The sequence below is a fragment of the Anopheles merus genome, chromosome 3R (assembly GCF_017562075.2).
Source record: "Anopheles merus strain MAF chromosome 3R, AmerM5.1, whole genome shotgun sequence".
NCBI classification, from domain to species: domain Eukaryota; kingdom Metazoa; phylum Arthropoda; class Insecta; order Diptera; family Culicidae; genus Anopheles; species Anopheles merus.
This window is the reverse complement of record NC_054084.1, coordinates 43,010,897-43,035,847: the sequence shown is the minus strand read 5'-3', so window position 1 is coordinate 43,035,847 and position 24,951 is coordinate 43,010,897. Positions and strand designations below refer to the sequence as shown.

The following is a 24,951-nucleotide window of genomic DNA, read 5'->3' as shown; positions in this document are numbered from 1 at the left end:
GTATCATGTTGCCAGCGAAATGGAAAAAGATTTTTGGGACAGGCTGTTGAATCGACACTTTGAGTTTTAAGCAGAGGAAAAAAAATGAACAAATGAAAGGGAAGTTGGGTCCTTGAATAATGTACTTGAGTGGGTGTTGCTTTTAAGTCGTGATGATTTTGAGGATGTAATTAAACCTTGAAAGCTATGTCACTTGCTGATTAAATTATTAATTTTATCCAACTATAATGAAGTATATGTCTTCAATAATTTTAACTAAGATAGCAATTTGTTGTCGAAGCATAGCAACACATATACCGTATTTTAGCGTGTATAACGACCCCCCAACCTCTGATAAATTATTCAATTTTTTTAAAAGGTTAAAAGGTGTTTGTTAATCCTAAACGTAGTCTAAATGACTCACGCTCTCGGGCTAAAAGGAAGCCTAAAACACTCCGTTTAGCAGACGGTAAACGATTAAAAATATGAAAAAAAGCTTTTGGCACCATCTTTTGGTGGGTGGATAGTCGGTGAAGCTTTCCTCGCTGAGATGGTGTGATGGCTGTCACACTTTCCCTGTGTATTGTTCTATGGTGTGGCATCTCGAATGAAATGCCAACAGTATTAAAGCAAGCAAGAATTGAATCAAGATCGATGATGTTGATAACCGTGTATCTTAAGTGCACATCTATTTTTATTGAGTTTTGCTCTGAATGTTAGAACGATATTTAGGCTATCATCATATGAAGGTATGCGAAAGATACTCTGAGAAAAGGAATGCAATATAACGAAGTATTAAAAGCAGCGTCTATTGAACAATCCAATGAATGTTCAAAGCTTTAAATTGTTGGCTAAGCTCAATCTGTCTGGCTTTTGGGAATTTAACAATTTTCATACAATTTTAATTCATGATTTACATTACAATTTATAGAATTCTTCCGTTTCGTCCTCACTGCCGTTTTCTAGAGGAATTATCAATTATGTCATCTTTATCATCATAACCTGTATAAATTGCACTACATTGGATTGCTAATGAAAAGTTACTACTCCTCTAGAACGATCCCCTTAATCCGATTCAATCCGACACACTAAAACACAACATTTAATTTGTTAAGCTGCACCACTTCATTTTGGTTATTTATTTTTGAAAAGCAGGGAATCGAAAGTACAGTTTAATTAAAATCACACCTCTATAACGGCACTTGATCCACATCAAGAGCGATGACATTTTTGCAAATCAATTCGACCATGTGGGCGGAAGGAATGCGAAAACTTTTCACACTTTATTATAGCGCCAACTGAAGCTTTCAGTAGCGAACGAAGATTTCTCCCGCACGTACGTGTACGTAAGCTTGCAACAAAAAAGGTCCGTCATGGTGGCACGTAAATCACGTTCCCCGTGTGCTAGAGGAGTGTGTTAAAGCTGTGCCGCCGGGTTCGTTAAACATTAGCCTCATTAGGGTGTGTCGGTAGCACAAGTGCACTTAAGGTGCGGAGCAAACGAGTAAACGAGCCTACCCTGTGCTCAGGACGATCCTTGATTTGCTTGGAAATTGTGCCTCGTTTCACGCGTGTATATGTGTGTTGCTGGTGTAAACTTTTCTGCTGCTGAAATTCTTACATCTTGCTCATTCAATCGTTAGAAAGAAGGAAAAAAGACCAAAAGGGCTTGAGGCATATATATGAACAATAAAATAAAAGAAATGCAAATGCATTTCCGGAAAAGTAAAATTACACCACTACCACAGCTCGGTGCGTACATACAGGATGTCCAATAAAAAAAAGGAAAAAAAAGCTCTGCCTCTTTTTTCTTCGTGTGTTACAGGCACGCTAGTGAGCGGAAATAATTGCACTCCGGAAGTTCAGGAAGGTAAGCCTACTGCCAGGCATAGCCGGACCCCTTTGAAATGATTCAATGTGTGTACTTCAATGCTATGGATGTTTGTATGTGTTTGTGTGTATGTGTGTGTGTGTGTTTTTTAAGCTCGACCGTATCATCGGACGCTTCAGCGTCCACCAGCGCAATCAACATATTATACACACAAGCGATATTATACACGCTTTTTCGTTTCGCAAAAGGTGCTTTATGATATTAAAAATCAGATCGGACTCCAACCTACCTTCTTCCGTTCATGCTCATGTAACCATCGTCCTCGGACTGGTGGCCCTGCGACGGGCTGTCCGGTTCCACGGCCGGATGGTGATGATGATGGTGATGATGGTTGAGGTGGTTTGTCCGGTCCGGTTCTTCCTCGAACTCCGACAGGACCTTATCGAGCAGTTCGAGCGATTTTTCCACATCATCGGTTGTGCTGGGAAAGAAAGAAAGAAGCGCAATATTAAAGAAGAGCTTTATTAGTCTCATTATCGATAGTACTGGAGCAGGGAGGCGCAATCTGTTAATGACTGGGAGTGAATATATTGTGGTAATAAATTAAAAAAAGGATGTGGTTATAATCGACTCCTGCGTGGAAAAGTATTGGAAGTACTGATAAGGAAATTAATCTTTACAATGTTTATATTTATTTGAAGTAGTGTCTCATGAATATAATCAATAATTAATGAACATTTATAAATATTACAAATCGATGAAAGACTTTTATCTGGATGATAGCATTGTGGTAGGGTAGGGCTCAATAAAATTGGTTTAATTTGGTACTAGGAAGTGATGCACCATCTCTTACCATATTTTGATTGATTGCGTTATGCATGACGTGTGCAGGACGAGATTGACCCCCCACACGGACAGTGAGTGCTAGAAAATAATGTTAATTACTTCCTATAGAAATCCGCTCGTTTTCCACGTTACTCTACTTGACCATTTCAACCAGCGAAACGGGTCGAGGAAACAGAGGAAACCACGGTACGGGCTCTAGGCGCAGAATGAAGTGTGTCCGTATTTCTATGGCACTTGCTCAAGCGGAACATGCGACGGAACACGACAGAAGTAGTAGTGGTAGTGCTAGTAGTAGTTGGGAAATGAAAGAGGATGTGAGATTTTTTTTACTTCTTTCTCATCACCACGTTACGCCTTGATCGCATTCCGCTAATGATGGATCGTTATGCTTTTAACTGGGAAAACTGCTGCGGGCGTGCCACTCGTCAGGATGTTGTAATGTAATACAACTATCCTGCTGTGAGTGGATGGAAAATGGGAAACTACTGCACAGAGAGAGAGAGAGAGAGAGAGAGAGAGAGAGAGAGAAAGAGAGAGAGAGAGAGAGAGAGAGAGAGAGAGAGAGAGAGAGAGAGAGAGGTGGCACAGGTTGAAAGGTTGATTAATGAACGTGTTTTAGCCGGAGCTTCCGTGAAGCATCCGGTAAAAGATGGGGCGGCAATGGTGGTAAGGATTGACACGTTACGTTGGAAGGAACTTGGCACGTAATGTGAGGAATGTAAACTGCAAGCCATTGGCACTTTTCCAAATCTAGAAGTCTGCTCATTGCTCAAATCAGGAAGCCTCATTTGCAACAATAGAAATACTTGGAATCCGTTTAGCTATAATTGCAGCTAAATAATGCATCACAATTCTCTGGTTGCCTACACTCTGACGGTAATGTTTTTTAGCACTAAGAGGAATGTGCATTAATTGTTGCACTTGACAAATGAGAGAAGAAAAAGAACAAGATAAACCATAAACATGGAATGCATTTTACGCGAACAACAATTGTTTGACGGTACAATGGCTAATTCCTCTCCCTGTTGTGTCGCGTTATTTTGTTGTTTGAGAAAGGTAAATTTTTAAACACCTTTACCCCAGTGAAGCTGCCGGTTCGGATGGAGCGTTGCTTGGCGCGCCTAATGAACGGGCCGTCGGGCATACGCGTAGGCAGAAGTGTAGGCAGCAGCACACGGGGGATTGCATAAATTATGATTCGAAAAGTAGGACACAACATGTGTGCGAGAACAGGCTTTTAAGGAAAATGCCATGGGACGGGGGCGCATGTGCCCTCGAGCAGGATTATTGGAAGCGGTGGAGACGAGGGTTTCAAGATAAAGTCCTTAAAGAACGCATATTTTATTCAGGACCCTACACCCTACGATTCTTTGAATAAATTAAGGTTATGCTGATAAGAACACAGGTATTAGCGAGAGAAAGTTTTGGTGAACGATTGATTTAGTTACCGTTGACATAATTTGTATTATGCGCTAAAAATGATGTACAGTCTTTTGCGCTCTTACACTTATTGTGTCCTGTGGCGTGAAGCAATAGACAATAGTTGTATGTGTATTAAATTAAGATATTACTTTATTTTCATAACATGTTTTCTTTAGGCTACTATTTCTATACCAGAAAATTTTTATCAAACGCTCTTAGCTAAAATTAACATCCAACTCTCTTAACCAAGCCCGGAGGTAAATTAGTTCAGAGTGATGACACAGACATTTTTAGGGCAAACTCCACGCCGTTGAATGTGTACCGTTCAATGTCAATTTGCTTATCGTGGATAAAATCTCATTTGTCTGAAACTAGACTGCAGCAGCACCTGACAAACGTTATTACTGGACGGAAGAGTGACCATATCCGGTCGGCACCATTTTCGGGAAATGTCGAAGAAGAAATTGCACGCCCAGAAACATCGCGCCCAAGCGACGGTGTTTGACTGACGGACGGAAGGTTCTTCTGACAGACCATCAAAATTATTATCTGACCCAGAATCGGTCCGGTTGTAACTTCCACGGTTCTGGGCTAGAACACTGACTTGCCGTAAAAGTGCAGCCTCTAGGTAAATTGGATGAGAAGTTTTAAAAGGTGGTACCAAATTATAATGAAGGTAAATTGTATCCAGCAGGTATAGGCCGAGTAAGCAAGCGATGTAAGGACGAGTAAGTGATGTAAAGTAAACTGTGAATTGTGTTTTGTGGAATTGTGTAAAAAAAAAGATCTCATGGTAATCTTAAGCAAGCAGACCTACAAGAATAAATGTTTTATTTTGTGCTGAAACCTTTACCAAACATGAAAAAGTTGGTTATAATTTATATTCTGAGATCTTGCCTTGCAGAAGAAAAATGCGGCAATAATTGGGCCGTTTACAACGATTGCATCATCAAAGTGGACCACCATTTCCAGGTAAGAGTCGTTACGATTGAATGATAATGGCCATAATCGTTTAGAGAGGAGCAACCAACTACTCCCGGTCGCCTTCAGCTTTCGGCCGAAAAGATAGGAAATAAATAGCTCTTTATTCGTGAGCACTGTTTGTGATTATTTCTTGTGAAAGCTTAGATTTAGATTTAGCCAAAAATAAATAAAAAAGAAAATGTGGAATTTTACCGCTTATTGCGTATTACGAGCCTTTTTCGTGTACACGATTATTTTTGGAGATATATTTCGTGCTGAACATGTGGTAGTAGTAAACCGTGCCATTTGTTGAATTTCAAGCTATACTAAGTTTATGAAAGGCCGGAAAGTTCTCACTGCTACTTTTATTAACTGCTTCTCACCGCATTGCCTACTCTCTTATAGCCACATCAATACGGAGTAGCTGACTGCTTCAAAGTGTCCCCTTTATTTTGGGCACTCCATTAGCTTTGAGAGTAAAACGGTACTTTCAACCAACAAAACCCACTTATACCGTGGGATTAGACCACCCAAAGCCACCCGTGTGTAGTCTAGGGCCTTTGGTGGACCTTCCATCCTGACACCCTTTGTGTATGTGTCGGTAGATCGATTTTGGTGAAGGTTATTTTCGGAATTTGCACAATTGGTTTTACGTTTGAGTGAGTCGGGCTGCGTGCGCTGAGACGCGTTCGGAAGCTGCAAGAGTGTCGATGGCAAGCGGTGAACTGAAGCGGTAATGGCGGTTTGCCAGCTTGTAGCCATGCGTGTAAAAGTGCCATTTAATGTCGTGTTAAATGTGGTTTGCATGCAAAATGACCGTTTTGTGTTGTTTTCGTAGGGTGGCGTCCTGATCCCGCTCGTGGCTGTGTTTCTCAGAATCAATGTTGCAGCAACGCTTCCTTATTTTATGTACGCTTGGGGAATGTACAAGTGAGCTACCGTTTTTTGTTCTATTTCGGGATGTTTGTATCCCGTTCCTCGATAACGATTTGGAAGGGAATAAACTTGTTATGAAGGTTGCGATGAATGTTGGAGGAGGAAGGTTTCGGGAGAATCTTTATTGTACAATGACCCGCATAATCGCAAAGGATAATGTATCTGCAGACGAGCCATTTAGACGGCAGGGAAATTGCATTACGCAGTGTTGGAAGCGAAGTCAAAGAAGTGTTGGTTGAGTTATGGTTATTAGAATTTGTAAAAAAATAACGTTGGCAACGCTAGGTTTTGTCAGGAGCTGTTGATTATTTTCTATATTTAGATTTAAAAAAAACCTTTTTACATGTGTTCACCTATTTGTTCAATAAACGCATACATATTGATAAATTCTAGAAGAGAATATAGATATGTTTTGATATTCATCAAATCCCGTAACTCTTCCATATGTTTGCATTCTTCTTACGAATTAGTAATCGTTGCATCAAACAGAACTGCATTTCCCACTCTTCCACCTTAACCTTAACATCAACTCAAACAACTGTTGCGATAGTGCCGCTTTTTTGCCGTCTCCAACTTCTTAGTTCCATGACATATGTGCGCATTTTCGTGATTTCTCGTAATAGAATTAATTCTCTAGCACCTCACTTTCGTTTTCGTACGATTCGTCATCGTCAGTAGCAAACGTAACGAGTTTGAAGCCAAAGTGTCATTCACGCAGGAAGCACCCACTGTTATTGACTATTCGCGTGCAGATATGTCTGTTGGATTCGTTAATTGGTCCAATTTAGAAACGATGTAGGCACAAACCAAATGCAACTCGATGAATGGTGGTGGATGGTGAAGGTTGTCAAAAAGGCAAACGGTAAGAGGGGTTGAGTTGAATGAATCGATGCTTTGAATGACATCAAACGGTTTCGCAAAAGCTGCAACCTTCTGGGAAGGTAAGCTACGGTAGTCGATTTATTGATAGTAGGACGCCTGAAGTTTGCACTTTACGTGATGCCCTGTGCTAGTGGTCATTTTGCAGGTGACTGAGATACTAATGTTTATCACTTTATTTTATTATATTCGAAATAAAATCGTCCAATGATGAAACGATAAAGTCAGTTACACTGAAAAGGAAGCACGACGCTTCAAAGGGGAAATTTTAAAGTGACTTCTCTGTGAGGTTTCTCTTTTGCTGCTTATAAAAGGCGACAACAAGAACATCGAAATCATTGCGGAAAATTAGAACCTTTTTTCTCGTTCTAGGACAAACATTTCTCTGATGAATGGCGGAGTCATGCTCTTTTTCTATTTATTAAGCGTCAAACTAGAGCGCAACCTCGCAAACGGCGACTCCCTGGACGGCAATAGCCACTTTAAGTTGTCCCCTAAGCTGGTCTACGCTGAGCTAGAACCACTAGAGCGGTGCGGGTGGAGCAAAAATGGCATCATACGCTGGTGTCGGTTCGCAAACCGGCACGATAGACCAACTTTCTGTTACCGGTGCTCCGGGGTTGTTCCTTCGTTCGATTGCCCCTCGGCAATGATGGCTGTCGAAATTCAATTTAAATTTTGTTTACTCAGACGAACCGTGGCGCTACATGTGTAGCGCCGTGTCTCACCGTTCGGGTGGCACCGAAAAAGTTGTTTGCCGCAGTTGGTGGGAAAAGTTTGAGCTTTTCAACACAATCGTCAGCAGGACAACAGACGGCGACGTTGAATGTTTGTATAGTAGCTAAGATAGATGGAGCAGCCGAAAGTCATCTTGCGGTAGACAACTAGCGACCGAGCACTGGCAGCGATTGTAAAATTAAAACAGTGTATCAAATGCCTGTACATAGAAAGTGACAGTAGACAGGATACACGAGAAATGTGAAAAAATGTGTTGTACTATTTGAATCCTTTTTTGCTGGATTGCTGTCAGGCTGGCGGTAGCTTTATTGCACCAACAAAGTTAAGGCTTTCATTGAACATTCCCTTCTCAAGTTAATCAGCATTCGTTTAAAGTAGTTCTGTACAGGAAATTGAAAACTTTTGAAATTGTTACTTGAGACAAGTGTTATGAATCGTCCGTATCATATTTTTTGCATTTTATCGTACTAAGCATGGAACTAAGCACTGGAAGGAGATGGTCGCAAATGTAGACGATTTAGTGAGGGTATGAGCAACATAAGTCGTGGGTATTCAGTAAAGGGGCAGAAATGCAGATAAAGTTGTTGTTTGTACAAATGTTGCAATAGTCAGCTAGAGTATAGACGACAGTACAAGCAAAACATGCCTCGTTACTCGGCGACGAGAATGATAAACTTCTGGGCAACAAACTGAGCACCGGCAAGGATCAGACTTCAAAATTGCCAACCAAATGATCGGAACAGAGTGTGGGTTCGTGACTAGCGCCGCAGTCGTTGATTGTGCTGTGTGCATTTGAAATTGGCATAATTGGCATAATACCAGACAGTCTTGTAACTGTGGAATGTAACAGTGGTGTACCTTTGGCCCTTACTGCCGTTGAAATCAATCATTTTGGTAAGCAAATGTATCATGCGGCATACAACTATCGTATGGAGCGCTACGGTCTGACTTGTTTGCAACATTTTTGATTCGTATCTGTTTTGCAGCGAGACTCGTAGAGAGTAGGATATCGTTAAAATTGTTGTTGTTTTCGATAAAGAATTAGTACTTCAAGTGGAAAGTATTCGTTTCATTTTCTAATAAAGGCTTTTATTTAATTGTTCTGTGACAGTTTATGAAAGATAAGTAAAGTTAATTTTATAGTGTCTTTACTGTATTGTTAGTATAATTTATATTAAAACTTTATAAGTTCTAATCATTATGGAAATAAATTCACGATCATATGGAACATAATATTTTCGATTAGTCGATTTTCCTCGTTGACGTACACACCCCCGAGAAAGCTCCTCTGTATCGTGTCCCTTCAACACAATAAGCTTTCATCTTAAAATAGCACCCTACAATAAAAGGACACACTGTTAATGTCAATCTATTGTAGCAAAAGCTCAGTACGCTTAATCTGTTTATTTTTCCAAGCAACTAAAGCCATCTGCTGTACCTTCCATCCAACCAGCTCTCAAGACAGTTAACCTTCACCTCTAGAGTATAGCGTAAAATGGTTTCCTGTTTAGTGGGTGTATGATGTGTGCGTGTATGTATTGAGCACGAATGATTACTCGGGCAGGAAGGAAACATTAGGTTGCAAGATATTTTTAGCCTTCTCTCCTCCATTGAAAGGTGTCAGATACAAGTGTGCTAGACGGGCTTCTTCATATGAGCGTCCTTCACATATGTCACACCACGTTAAGATCGTGTGTGAACAGTTGAATATTGCTGTAGCGCATTTTCTTAAAGTGTACATTTCGATGAAAACATTTATCAAACAAAGAGAAGAAAAATACTCAATTTTGGCTTCAGATAAATCGATTGGGGATAGATTCAACTCTATTTCTATGGAATGATAAAACCGATACGATTTGCTGTTAGAAATTGATTGATAAACTGTGAGTTCATTCCGAACGTTTGGTGTGATGGTCGTTTTTATACGGCTTAGACATGCTCATCAGAAGGTGCTTTTTTGTGTGTACTTCCATTAATCTGAGCCACAGCAGCGGCTTCAAATGCTGTTGTGTGTCCGTTTTTCTTACACACTTTCAATTTGGATTGAAACCACTCTATCTTTACCGGGGCATGATAAAGTCGGACCAACTGTGGCTCAAATCAATTCCTAGACTCGCCTGTCTCGGTGAACAAGACGATAGAGTGCCAGTCGAAAAAATCAATAACCAATCACACCGGGCAGATAAGGCAGCAAAGTCCGCCTTGCTTCCGTTTTCGGCACGCGAAGCAGAGACAGGAGACGGCGGAAGAGAGTAATGTCCTTTCATACAAACGTTGTGTTATTGCAGCAGCTCCGCTAATGTGTGTGAGCACGGCAAACAACAAGCAACACTGGCCGGTGGTACCCAAAACGCATTAAAATTCTGCTGCCGAAAAAATCGCCAACCCTGGCCCAACTACAAAGCTTCAGTCGTAAATCGAATTCACGAGAGAAAGAAACCGAAAAATGCCACACAACAGCACACACAAAAAAGCGAGTGATCGGCGAGAGGCTGAGAGGCATAACGCATGTGGTCACAGATTTTCCAACCTTCCGCTGCCTTCTCCGTGGGCGCGCGCGTGACCCAACAACAATGATCGTCGTCTATCCCGAACATAAGAGACCCCACCCCAAAACCGGCCAGGCAGCATCAAACCAGCGGGCGGTTTTGCGGGTTGGTCGTAGGGGGGTTTTACGATGCCATAAATTTATTGGCCGAATTACATACGGCAGTACTTTCGCTTTTAACGACTTCCGGATTTTCTGGGATACTCGGGCTGGTTCGCTTTGGAGATCATCCGAAGTCCGCACAAAAAAAAGAACGAATGTCCTGCACAAACAAAAAGAACTCCTCACACAAGAGCAATCGATATCTTGGCAATGACCCGAAGAATGAAATAAAAGCAAACGAAAAGGTGTAAAGGGGAAGAGATCATTGAGGGGTTTCGCGAGCGGTGGAGATAAGGGCGGGCGGCCAGGTGGGTTGAACAAAAAGATTACAGTAAATTGCTGCAAACAGGAAGTGAGAGAGTACAAGTGCACGACGATATTTCAGTGTTTGTCTGAGTATGTGTGTGTCCTTGTGTTATTTGTGGTGCCGAGATTAGGAGAGATTCAACCGAATGACGATATTTACCGGGTATAAACACTCTGATGAATGGGTACCTTTTACCCGCTGGCGAAAGAAAAATTCAAAACACGTACTGGAGTTTTTCATCCCAACAATTCTCAGCACGAGATAGAATAGTGGCTTATTTGAAGAAGGGAAAAAAGTACAACTATACACGAAGGATCTTTTTATTTGGGCAGCACAGAAAAATGTTATGCTGTTTGGTGCTCTCAACACAAATGTCGTGGTTATGTTCCGCTCACACTCGTTAGTTTGCATTCAAATCGATGTTTACGATGGTAGAAAATGGGATTTTGATGGTTTCTTGTTATCGATTGGGAAAATCAAAGTAAATCCAATGAGCAAATAAACATAAATCACAATACAGCTACCAAAACGTGAAAAAACTGATATTGAAAGACCAAACAGATGCTTACATAAATTGACCTTAAATAAACCGACGGCGACACCAGAAATGCTTGTCTGAATGGTGATTTGCATTGTTAAAGCTATTTTTATGACACTCATCCTCTTAAACTATCCTCTTCGAGCCGGTACAATAATATAACAAAAAGCTATGCCTTTGAGTCCTAGTGCTCGAGGAGTCCGAGATTTACCCAGCAAACGCTCAGCCAACGCTCGGATGGGGGCCACATTTATTAGTGGTCAAACCCTCAAAGGCGTATGCGGTCAAGCAGGATCCACCATTCTTCCTAGGGTGTTGCAGCTTTGTGATCTACTCGTTTTCCCAAAAACTCCCACAAGAAAGACACTCTTGAGCCAAACAGCACACTTCTAACGGCAGAAAGTTTTCTAATTAATACAGTTCCATGCCTTCCCTTCAGCCAGAGGAGAGAGGGAGAGAGATAAGATGGTCAGCAGCAAATTACCTGCAGTCCAGAAATCATCCTATGAAGTCATCAATAACGATCCCTCACACACACACACACACAAAGCAGTGGGCTGGTCGCAGCCGTGTTGAAAAGTTTTGTCTATAATAATTAATTTTCATTTTGTTCTTGGCATGTTCGAGACTTTTGTGTGAAGATGTGTGTGCATCAGTGGCATGCTCACTCTATTTCTCTCCCACTTCGTTTTCAAAAGACAAAAGCTCGGTGGTGTGAAGGATTTATAATTCGATTCCAAGCGAGTCTGCAACTAAAAACGGTGCTGATGATAATTTGCATTTTATATGCAAAAACATTGCCTCCGTGGGAGGTGGTGGAGGAGAAGGTGAGGAGTAGCGTTGTGGAAGAAGGATTCATGCTCGTGAAAATTCAAACCTACCTATAGGAACCATTTAGTGGCTTTAAAAGATCCTGATTCTGTTTTTTTAGTATAGATACTACCAACCGTACTACCTTAAAACTACACAAGTCTCTGAGAACAAGGCAAAGGGAAAACTCATCCCACGGATGGGAAGCTGTGTGGTTTACGGCATAAGCAGCCGTCTGACATGTTTAATGAATGTTTCGGCTGCTACCCAGATTATGGTCGGTTTCAAAGCATTCCCTGTCGCTGCTGGAGAGGATACGGGCCCGACCGACCGAGCGGATAGTAGAGGGATAGGCTCTAAAGCTGCGTCACCGTTCCGTTGGTTCTAAACACAGGAGATGGTGGTTACTGGTGGTGTTGCTGTTGCCGAAAACTAAACCGGAAAGAACATCATCGGTGGGTTTCTTCCGTCCAGCAGGTTGAGGGGACAGAGACTTATGGGTTGCGGTTGCGGGAAGGATGGGCAAGCAACATCCACACAAAAGCGTAGTCGGGTAAGTAAATTATCCGTCGAGATGACAAAGTATTGAGCGCGGAAAACGGGAGAGTATTTTGCACGCAAAACGTTTTACTATAAGCGTTTAGGGATTACGGGCAAATGGCGAAAATTTAAGCTCTCCTTCCCCTACCTAGTGTGGCAGCTTAAGGGATGCAGTACATTCATCTACCATCTGCAGAATCGGCTACTACCATTTATTTCACTTTAATGCCGCCGCCCTTTTTGGATATGAATCTGAACCATTATTTTATCTTCATTAAAGGACGCACAACAACACATGCAATTGTGCTTCCATTCTGCACTCCAGACACACACTACCCCAACTCATTACTAGTGACGATAGGTTCTGTGCGTTCCCGAAACCATTAACATTGACATTCGTTCATGGTGGAGCGGTAAAAGTAAGTTCTGTAGCAACGCTACAGAAAAACAGCCAAACGATTTCCCCACGCCATGCTTGACAAACAAATTGAACGTTAACTGGCGTTTTATTTCCATGCCACACCAGAAGTAGCAAATGCGTTGGCTCCCCTTTTTTGTTTTGTACTCCCAACAGCAAATCCTTGTCGCTTTTTTTCTGCATGCCATAATGCATCATTCTGCATGCCGGAAATCGAGTTGGATAATTTACGATCCCCACTGTCGTACCGTGGACGAGGGCAAAATAAATGTTAATGGGTGTAAAAAAAGGGGGGAAACTTCTAGCCGGGCGAGAAAGCCGGCTGATGCTGGGCTGCGGAAGACTTTTAACAACAGTATCGATGCTCTTTCCTCCATCCGCGAATGTTTGGCATTGTTCCTGATTCCTGGTTCGTAACAGGAGCATTTGAACAGGGTTGCCCCTGTGTTTTGTATGACCCTTTTGTACCGTTTTGGTGGTTTAATTAAAACATAAATATTCATTCACCCAGGATTCACTTGCCGGGTGATGTTCGTGTACTTTTTGGCATGTACACTTGAACCTGTCCCCTGTTTTAGCGGGAAGGAAATGGCACAACGGAAGGGTTCGGGGAAGTTGAAAATACACAAACATATCAGGTGGCGTTTAATTTTCGGCTAGATTTTGGTTTGGTTTGGTCAGTATGGCAATTTTTCTACCCACTGTTACTGCAGCGAGGGCTTTATTGCCTAGGAAATGGCCAAAAAAGACAGGCCGAATGGTTGGGATAATCTGTTTAAAAAACATAAAAATAGTATCACAAAAAGTGGTGCGATGGTGTTGGTGTTTATCTAGTGCGTTGAATATGTGTGGTTGGCGTGCGTACACGCTTGGAGATTTAACGCATCAATTAATTTGCAATAGTTTATAGAGCTGCAATCGAAACACACTCAATATTGTACGTGCGGCTGCAGAATTGTGTGCGAGCAATTGAATACTAATTGGGGTAGAATGGATCAAACACAACAGAGAAAATATTATTTGAAAATGAACGAATGTTTGACTGAAGCAAGGTTAAAACAAAACATGAAGTTGGATCACTCATTTAAACATGATAATGTCATTAATAAAAAAAAAAAACAAATAAGTGTCATTATTGGTGGATCGTAACGAAGAAAAAAGATTAATATCTACTACCTCGAAAAAAGGTCTGCTCGGTGTAGCGTCACTGACAGGTCAAGAATTTTGATTGGCCTCACCGATCGGTCTCCATTTGTCTTTGCGTTCGATGGATATTCAGTTCGTATTTCGTGCCTTTCAAAAGCAAGGGGATTTATGAAGCCAGCAGCCCATCCAACGATTAGCAGACAATTTTCTACCGGTCACGGTTCGAAAACCATTATTTACCGGGCCACACCATTGGCAATCTCGAGGGCAAACGAGGTACAAACCCACTAAAAGTGCTGGAAAGTAATGGGGGGCCACCACCGAACGGCTTGACTCCATTATTTACGCCAATTAGCGTGAGTTCGGTTGCGGAAATTCGCGACCATTTCCAACCACGGTTCCTCCTGCCCTCACCACCTTAAGGGGGATTAAATTAATGGGTTTTTGAAATGGTTCACCGATGGTCTGTAAATTCAACCTCCCTGGTCACCGGATTGGCCGACTCACCAACGATACAAACAATAAACTTGCCAGAGCAGGTGCCCGGTATGGTACCGGAATCAATTTTATTTCCGAATAAGAAAGTCAACCCTATCATCAGCTGTTGGGGATCGTTCGTTTCATGGACATAGGACCGTATCACGTGCTGCTGCGCTGCATGGATGCATTCAAATGCAGTTGATGATGCGCTGACATAGGGAACTCCACATCGGTGTGTGGTGAACAGTTGATTGATGCTGACATTGTAAAGAAACTGGAGAGAGACCGCAGGGGCGTTTGTCACAAGGTCAGGGTCTCACGTTGGATCGGAATCATTTTTTTGAAGCAGAGCACAGTTAAATAGCATTAAAACGTTAGCGGACAAAACCTATGCGAAATTAAAATACGCGTAACATTTTTTCCTACACTTGTGAACATTTTCCTTATTTCAAATAATTGTCATATATGTTTCGTTCATATTTATAAAAAAAATCTTTCTGGTTAACAGAATATTGAAATCGTTGAATATAGAAATATATATGACAAATATTAGAGAAAAAATAGAAAAAAACAACAACCTTCTCCAATATGTAATGAAGCAAAGTGCACACAAAGAACCTATTATTCAGATCAAAGCTAACATTATTCTAACCAACCACCACAAAACAAACGCCCATCATGCATTGTGCAACCGAAGCGTTGTGAGGTTTCCTCGATCCTTCCCGCTGATAAAAGCAAAACAAACGCAAGGGCAATTTTGCAATTTGATAGCCACTTGAAGCCATTCATCGAAGCACATCATCTATGTCAAAGAGCAGTTGTTTGTCGTACGAAGAAAGCTAACCACTGGTACACCGCCTCAGGGACTGTGGTGTATTATATTGAAATCACACGTCTCGCAAATTGGTGTTATATTACTGCTCGGTGCCGTTGTCAGTCCAGACACGGGACGGACGAGGAGAACGAGAGAGATTTAAATGAATCCTTTTGAGCCTTAACTAAGCGTGCTATCCATACGTCTTACACAGCACTGGAACTGAAACGCAATATTACTTACGACCAACGTGCCCCGTTTTAAGCGGCGTCTCTCTAACAACTGCATTGATGCAAATGCCGCACCTTTAAACGAGTGTACGAACACAAACGAAGTTCCGATTGTTTGTGTGCTCCCGATGATATCATCGGGTTGAAATGTAAAGCAGCTGCCACCTTACCGTCACGCTTTGCCTCCCTGCTCTTGTATACGCCCGTCCACTATCACTAGCCTGTCAATGAAGCTCTGATTTATTTCCAATCGAATGGTTGTGCTTCGAGCGAGTAAATCAGTATTGTACCGCAATCGGCACACCCACCTACCTTCACCATCCGTGAGAGACACCTTCACCCTGCCCGCTCTGGCATTGGTTGATGAATATTAAAAATTTAAATTTCCATTACCAGGTCCAGCAGCAAACACCTTCGGGACGGGAGGTTCGCGGCCACAGGATGGTGCCCTCGGGTGTGACCGTAGACGAGCAGTGTGGGTGAGAAGAAAACCCTTCACCGTGCAGCGTCGTCTGCTGGGCTGTGAATCTGGTTAAGTCAAGTGCCGCTAGACATTGCTGTCAAGAGTGCATTCCTTCATCGATTCGAAACGGGTAGCTGTAGCCGGGCCGGCGTCGATGACAGCAGTTTGACAGGATGCAGAAACATTAATTAAGGGCTTTGAATTTGAATTTCTTTCCCTGCCACTGTAGTCTGACACTTTGGTGAAGGAGGATAATGTTTACGATTGCAGGATGGAAATGATGAAGACGTTGAGCAATTATGCGAGGAAGTGTTAAGGAAAACGCCAAGTTTCTCTTCGTCAGAGTGAACATTGAAGACGGTTCTCAATGGTTGCTAGCCAAGCGCTAATTTAACTTATAAGGTTTGAAGCTGTATAAAGTCGACTATTCAAAAAGTGACCATCATGTCATGTCTACACAGGCAAAAAGAACATGCAGAAAAAAAAAATTAGACACATTCTTGCTTGAAAAAGACCATTTCATATTTATCGATGGACCTCATTTGGTTATCTTAGACTTTGATTTACTGCTGTGTGAAGTAGAGGTCGTGAAATGTACTTTTTAAGTCGTTAGAATGGACTGTTGTACCGCGGCATCGTCCTAACGTTTATTTTTGCATAAAACTAACCTGGATGGAAATACCAGTACTGAGGAATGAGTGTGATTAGCCATAGATTTCACTTACCTGCAACGAAAATTAGAATAAAAATATTATTATTAATACTAGAATGTTTCAATTTACAGTAAGATATGTTTTTTCACTACAAAGCAAACACCACACGCGCTGCATAATGTAATTTTCATTACATTTTTTCCTACTGTAACTAAGTAACAAATTGTGCTATAGAGCAAATCAAAAAAAAACCAACCGAGCAGCAACACATATTCATAAGCTTCCGAGAGTGCACATAAATTGTCAGAGTTTCGCAATAAAATATAAGTGACTGCTCGTAAAGAAAATGAAACTCCAATACCCTGCAGCAAAACGGAAGGACTTTGGTGCGATAGTAGAGGAAAAAAACAGCAACAAACATAGATGCTCCTTTATGGCATATCACCCAATTGATCTCGTACAGTTGGCCTTACTACCATCATGATATTTATTTCACCCCAGAATGTCACTAATGTCGTATTTGACGTAAGCGCAATTCCCATCACAAAGAAGTATGTTGGAACTGTGCTTGTGTGTTTATAAAGAATGCTACCAAATTGCAATATCTTCGTTGTTCTACTGCTTTTTCTTTGCTACTTAATCTTAACCGGAAGTTTTGTTGCGTTTTGCTTCCCACTATCATCGATTTATGTCCAGCGATAAACGGTTTAACGATTACGCGACCCTTACCATTGCCTCTGCGGCGAAGTGGACATACGCAACCATACAAACTAATCCGTGGTAAAAATTAATTGTCCTCAGTTTTACGATGAATATTCACGAGCCGGGAGAGGCTTATCACATTTCATTCTAGAAACCATTCAAGTTGTATTAGCGCGCGGGAACGGGGCACCAAATGTAACCGAATAGAATCTTGCACCCTACAGAACAAGTAAGTAAGCTATACCCGTCGTCTTAATTTTCGATCAACTCAAGTGGTTTTGAATGAAAGCGTATCTTTCCTGTGATGAAAACGTTGGCTGTTATGCAACCCCATCCCGAGAAGTGAGTCTCATTCCAGGGAGTCTCAGCCAGGGAGCGAAATCGAATCTGAAGTTTTTATCCGGCCGGAAACAAAACAACAGAAGAGGGTGAGACACATCCAACTTGCCTGCTGAAGCGTTGATAACAAACACAAACGCTTGCCTCGAGAGTTGAGTAGAATATTTCAATTATGTTGCTGTCGAAAAGTTTGCACGAGATGCCGCCAACTATAGCGGATACCGGATAGCTGTCACCTGTTCCCCCGTCGGTGGCTGCTGTGCTGCAAGCAACTCCCTCGAATGAAACGATTGCCGCGAGCCGGATGGTGCACGAATGATTTCTGATTATTTCTTTGTCTGAAGCCGTTGCTGCTCGCATCGCAAGAAAGTAAGCAAGAGCCCTCGGACTCCACTCGGACGAAAGTTCTTCATGAAATGGTCTTTTGTTCAAGGGCACTTGCAGCGAATTGGAATTATGATAAATGTACATCCCTCCCTGGGATGGGCGATGAGCCGGAAACGAAGATTCTCGTGTGCAAGGATCAAACTAACTCGCAGAGGGAGTGTAGGTGAGGAGCAGGCTGTGTACGGAAACTGCCCGCGGCTTGCCATTTCGGTTTGGAAGATTATGAGACAGCTCCTGAAATGCCAGTTCCTGGACAAAAAGCGACGCGTTGGTGAAGTGTAATGCGGAAACGGAAAACACGAAAACAAAGCGGAATTGGGGAAAAATTATCACCGACGGCTGATTGACTTGGAGGGCTCTTTCGAGTGTGAAATGTTTGTGTCTTGGCAGCGAACAAATGGTGCTTCGGTTTTGCCAGTGGATCCAACCGAGGTCCGATAGCAATGCAAATGATGATCGGAAATGATGAACTTTTTGCCACGGCACCAGACTTTGATCGATGGTTGGTGAAGGAAATCGAACGTCATTATTAAATGTCACGGTACTAATAGGGGAGTTTCAATCATCTGAAGATAAGAATAGAGATGATGAAACATATTGAGAGGCTTGAACCAGTGATTTCTTTTATAACTGTTTTAGTTTAATCCCGTAGTGCGATTCCATGGTACTGTCGGCCACTCGTACGAATTAATAACATGATCGTCACGGGTTCAAGTCTCATATGAACTGTCCCCCGTGGTACTAAGAAGTCTCGATTTGCCTGTATCAGCTGGCATAACCGCGTAGGTCGTTACGTCAAATAGAACAAGCAGATTAGACCACATAAGCACCAAGCAGAAGTTTAACCACATAAGCACCAACATAATATAAAGAATAATTTGTACATCATTGTACACCCTATCTTTTTCAATAAAATTTTTCATATGCCAAAAAATAACTGTCATTTGCTATAATTGCTCATATGGTAATACAAAAAATACCATTTTGAATAATGAATTCACTAATGCTTCGTCGATATGACTTCCCAAAACTGAACAAATAAATTGATAGAAATAAATAAATACTACAGAGGTTTGTTGTAAAAAAAGTTCAGGTTGAAAAATGTATAAATTAATTAAAAATGATGTTAGTTACTTTTTTTGATTTTCAACATTCAGAAACATTCTTGCGTTTTTATTGAGTTAGAATATCACAAAAGAATGTCCAAGAAGCGTTGCTGTAATAATTCATCCACCTAGTCCTGTGTGTCGCACGGAAACATTATAATTAAGCACTGCATACATCCGCATCGACCCTGGACCAAGCAGCACAATCGTGTAACTTGGCGATGAAAACCTCATTTATAACGTTTTACGGAGAATTTCAACAAGCTATGCGAGTCTCCGCGCCGCCACCAGGAAGCTGACGAACGCGGACGAGCATAAATTAATACTTGAGCCGTCACATCCGTCCCCAAAGAGTGGCACTTTGGCGAGCGGGAAAACTTCATATCTTCTTACTGTACCTGTGTACGCCAGGCATGTTATTCTCATAAGTTTCCACGTTCCTTCGGTACCACCTGCACATCGGACGGGCTCGGCCAACGGGTGTTGTGGAAAATTTTGCAAAACTTTCTTACTCTTCATTTATGATGCTTCAGGTTTCGGGCCACCCGAAGTGTGTGCTTCTTTGCCGAGTGTACTTGCTTTGCCTAAGAGCATCTTTAGCAGCATAGGTGAATGCTGGGGGGGGGGGACAAAATTTTAATTTTATCATGTTTTATGTAAATTTTACAATGACACCATTTTTACACCATCCTGTGATGCTACGGAGCAGAAAAGGAAGATGAAAGTTTGCGATGCGAGTGGAGGTAGAACATGAAAGCTTTCTTGGACGAATCGATCAGTTGTTATGAATTTTCTTATGACAAAAAGGTCATTGAAAAACAAAATTAATTTCAAAATGTGTTACTTGCATTCCCAATTAGAAATACCAACCACATGAGTCGCGTTAAGACTTAATATCTTTACCCATTTTAAGAACGATGAAACCGTGTGAACTGTTCAATTAATAAATATGATCTAATTTTCAATGGGAAAATCATAACAACTTTTCTTAGACCAAAATACAACATCGACTCCTAACCATTATTTTTTATTTACCTTGTTATGTTATGTGTCAAACTCCCTCTCAAATCGTAATGCTTTCCTTTAATCATAATGAACAATTCACCAACAGATTGACGCTAAGTTGTTACAGCATGCCTAACCTGAGCCAGCAGTAAATGTTCCACCATCCTTGAGAACGATTTACTGAGCCGATTATATACACCCAGCACGAAACATAGCTCCTGCGAGCGGGAATACAGATAAGATACCTCTGCCAGGAACAACACCCCCGAAAACACCATCCTCTGTGCACACATTTACAAGCTTCGCTAGGGAAAAAGCTTACCCTCGCCGCCAGCTTTCTTCGGGAAGGAATCGCAGGGAATAATTAAATATCAGAACTTTATGAATTCGCACAAGTGTTGCTTGACGATGAGCCGCCGAGCGTCTTGTGTTTCCGAGAGAGCGTGCAAGATAGCGTTAATTGCAGGTTAAGTGAGCAACTGTAACGTCCCCCAGCCGACGAACAACTCCCGGTGCACAACTTCAGGTCTCATTCGCATGGTCTCTGTAACTGTGTGCCACGCGCTGTAGGTGTAGGTTGTACAAACGTAATTAAAATAATATGATCGTGTACATGAGTCGAAAACGATAACTGGTGGTGAAACTCGGAAATGTTGGTACGATTTGGCGAAAGGCGTTATTTGAGAAAAAGCTTCCCTTCTACACCTCCGTTGGCCATCACTTCATTGCCAACGCTTCCATAAGAAGTGCGGATGAGCTAAGCTGAAGTTAATTAGGACGGGATTTGTCTACTCACCGGAATGATAAGATAATGTGAAACAAATTCTAAATAATGTCGATTTCCTACCGAAAGATGCGGGGTGAATAGTTTTGAAAGTGCTCCTTAGGGAACGATTTTTCATTCTTCAATTTAAAGCGCTTTAGGAGTGGGAAGGATTAATTCCGCGTTTAAAGAGAGTAGGCGTGCTTTAAATTGTCTCTAAACTAAGCTGTGTCTAATAGCACCCGATCGAGCAGAAAAAAGCACTAAACCTTGCTCGACTAGCGTGTATCGATTAGGCAAAACGAAACAACACAAAGAGCCGGTCCTCCCTGTATTGACGATTCGAACGAAAAAACGATCATTTGATTTGTTGCACAATATTGCACCATTTGCACGAGTGTCGTTGAGGTTGAAGCTGCATCGAGTGCAACAAAAGCCAATGTGTGTGTGTGTGTGTGTTTTACGGTGACTGATTCCAGACAAACAGTGCCGGTTGATGTGTTCGACAGTCTTCGACCTTTTGGTCCAATAGCTCGCAGTGCAGTGTTGTGTTTCTGCATGCGTGCTGCCGACCGTATAGCCACAAGAAATGAAAGACTTTAGTAACACACAACAATACATCCTTCTGCTTTGCTGTTCTGACCCTAGCGCGTCATCTTGCTGCGAAGATGGAGCGAGCGGTGGGGGCCTTTTGGCTTTTACTTCTGACTGCCAGTCCACCCCCAAAGGGGATTTGTCTCCCTGGTTGCGATTTGCGGTCACAGGCTTCGAGTGTCGAATCGCTTACAAAAGTCACCCATTCGTAAAGCTTGTTTGTTTATTGGGTTTCCATTTTCATCGAACACCCGGTGGATAGTTTCCCCGTCGCTGCGGGAAATCAGCTTACAGAACAGTACTGCACGAACAGACACACACACAGAACGGAACCCCTGAGCTGTAGGGGGAGCTCAGTGTCGAATTTGTTTCCGTCTCGTCCGCTGCTTCGTCGCTCGATTTATTGAAGCAGCGCTTCCGGGTGTCAATAACGGAAAAAGGAATCCTGGATTGTTGTTTATTTGACATTTGTAAGACATGGTAAAATGCATCCCGAAATTTATCCCACCCTTGTGTATGGTTGAGAGTTTTGCGGGATTCGTCATTGCTTCTGTGTTGTTCGATGCGTAATCGGATCTTTTGTAAATGACATGTTTTGAGAACGGCCACCCGTAAAAGGTGTTAGTTTATTACTGTTTATTGTGCTGAGCGATTGGCAGAGGATTACATTTTGCTTCCGGGAGCGTTTGATCCGACGATTGATTGTTTCATCAATGATACTGTTATGATACTTATAGCGCATGATTGTTTTCCCGTTGTTGTTGACAATTCCATCGAGGATGAGGGTAAACATACAGAAAGCTAATTAGCTACTGTTATGCACTTGTAAGGCCCGTTATTCATGTTAGTTTTTTATTGTTTGTAAAACAAATCTACGATTCAATGAGCTGCAAAAATTTTTTTTTTTTGCAACAACAAAAAAAAAACGCGAAATAAAACGCAAAGATAAGCGAGCAGGCTCACTGTGGTGAGTGGCACAGCCATACAAAATTCAATGAAAACCTATTGGAATGGAAATGATAGGATTGAGGAAGGTTTTTTTTTATCAGAATTGAAATAACTGTCAACCACATCATGGTGCAATAAATCAAATGCAACCGAGTCATTGAACATTCTGTATACCATTTGTGCATTATTTTGTAACGAATAAACACACTTGTAAAAACATGCCTGTCGATAATAATGGTATGATTTAAATAAGCCAAACGAAATGCTGAGTACCTCCAGTTTCATAAATAACAATCAACAGTAAATACTGTTTGCGTCTACCATTAAAGAAAACATTTAAAATCAAATCAGAATTATCTCTTAATAGATGTGATTTACCGAAGACATTCGATTAGACTGAACGCACGCATGATCGACCGAACAATATCCTTGGCACGACAGACACAGCAAAGGTGATCATTATCTTAAACATAATGATATTCCTTTCCGGAGAGGCATCTGTTCACCCAGAGCACCATGCTGCTGTAGAATTTGCTCAAAAGTCATAACATTCATGTGAAATTACCCAGATGAAAATGTTTCTTAGGTATCGTCCTTTTAGTCAATGTTGGACATGAGGAACATTCTCTTCTCCCGAAGAGATACAGTGCCGCGTACCGGATGTTATCGTCTTAGCAGCATACGTAATAATTTTCCACAGCATGTTGCTTGTAGTCTGTAGTTTATTGTTATGGCCATTGGAAATGGAGGTTTCATCGCATCTGGGCAAGCAAAGAAAATGCAAACGTATCCTTCTCAACCGCATAAGCGACCGGTGTTCGTACGGCTGCCTGAATTCTGCACAAAAAAGAAAAAACAGACTAAGGCATAGTGCAATAGAGCACAACAAAATCGACGCGTAAAAAGTGTGCGTGAGCGGAAAACCCTCCATTCTCCTCGGCATTTGCGATGTCCTCTGCGTACCCGTCAGCGTTGCGCATGCTCCTGCTTTTCTTCGACCGATACACATAGAGAAAACAAAATCTTCAACAACCGTACTTTAGAACACCCGACAGGGAAATGTTTTTAGATCTACGGTGAAGTGGTGTGTGGAGCGCTTACGAGGCAGGAACTGATTGTACGATGAAAAATGCTTTCTCTCAGCACGACGTTCGACTTCACAAAGACAACCGTATTTTGTGCAACGTGAAACAACGCATGGCGGAAGGGTAAGAACCCTTCAGGTGAATATCCTTGAGTTCACGGATGTACGTGAACCGTGAAAACATGGCTGGGAGGGAGTTTGTAGGGTAGGAGCGATGCCGGAGGTTCACCGGGGAGAAGATTGATCGAAGCTTCATTCATAAGTTCGCCTCGAGAGCTCTCGGAGAGCGTGGCGTGGTTGTTGAATCGCTTCTGCTTCATTTTAAAACCGACTCATTACTCTCTTTCTCACAATATTTCTCTCTCGCACACACACTGTGAGAGTTTTCCCGGCAAGGATAATTGTGAGATAAAATGTACTTGAAAGTGAGAGCACATCAAACTGTTTCCGCATTGTTTCGACCACCCAGGTGGAGCTTTGTAGTAGAGTACGTGCAGGCGTATACTCAGCGCAACACAACGTACACTCACGCGTCATTCTACCGGTATGGTTCGTTTTTCATGGTCACATGATAATGATACCGACGACACGTCGATGATTGTACGCTTGTGTTCGTGATGATTCGAAATATCTATAAGAAGATATTTTTGTCACTTCCACACACCCGTTCATGCAGAAACATTAAAATAAAGTTTTCGACTCGCTTCCGGACAACGTGTGCTGAATTTTGGTACCAAAAGCCTGTTCACTATTACGCTTGAGCATCCTTTTAATACCAACGGCCTGTGTCTGGGACGCCGCGGACGTGACGAACCGTTTTCCGTCTCCGTGGTACCACCAAGCCACGACTGGGTAGAAACATTATGCAGACACTCTTCTTTTCGGCCATCCAACCCAAACACACTAGTTGAAAGTTTTACCGCAACGGCAGACAGTGCAACAACGATTTAACCGTAACTCACATTATGCGGGAATGCGAGTGGCGCTGTCTTGTGGGGAGGACCAGTGCACTGTATCCTTTAAGGAAGCAACCTAATGTTACTAGGATTATCGGCAAAGGAAGCTATGCATGGCACGCGGAACGCGGAACGATAATGAGCCAGACGCCGGGGCAGTTTTTGCTACAGCCCTCTGCACCCGAGCGCGTGCTGCACTACATTCGGAAGGTCGTGAACGCCGCTCGAATGATGGAACACCCCCAAACGATACCCATGGGGACGGAAAAGTTTTTGGCGTGATTTTTATACCACTTTTTTGCTGGTGTATTTTTTTTCGCTCTTGAAATGAACACGGCGCTTGCTCTGCTTCTCTTGTGCCGTCGTGGCAGCTCACACACGTCTACACGAAGTTTCTCATGGCCATCGACCCGACACCCGAGCG

At 42.2% G+C, this 24,951-nt stretch overlaps 1 protein-coding gene across 5 annotated transcripts in view; it reads right to left on the bottom strand.

Moving 5' to 3' along the window:
- LOC121595235 (mucin-5AC) overlaps window positions 1-24,951 on the bottom strand; it is a 162,598-nt gene that overhangs the window by 67,679 nt on the left and 69,968 nt on the right. For 3 of the 5 annotated variants that reach the window (XM_041919021.1, XM_041919025.1, XM_041919022.1), the window contains exons 1-2: window positions 16,659-16,709; window positions 2,100-2,291 (exon numbers count right to left, since the gene is read on the bottom strand). In XM_041919021.1, coding sequence (XP_041774955.1) covers window positions 2,100-2,291; window positions 16,659-16,702 — 236 coding nt within the window. In that variant the 5' untranslated portion in view covers window positions 16,703-16,709. Of the gene's footprint in view, window positions 1-2,099; window positions 2,292-16,658; window positions 16,710-24,951 lie in introns of those variants that run through there. The other 2 variants (XM_041919023.1, XM_041919024.1) reach the window with 1 other exon arrangement.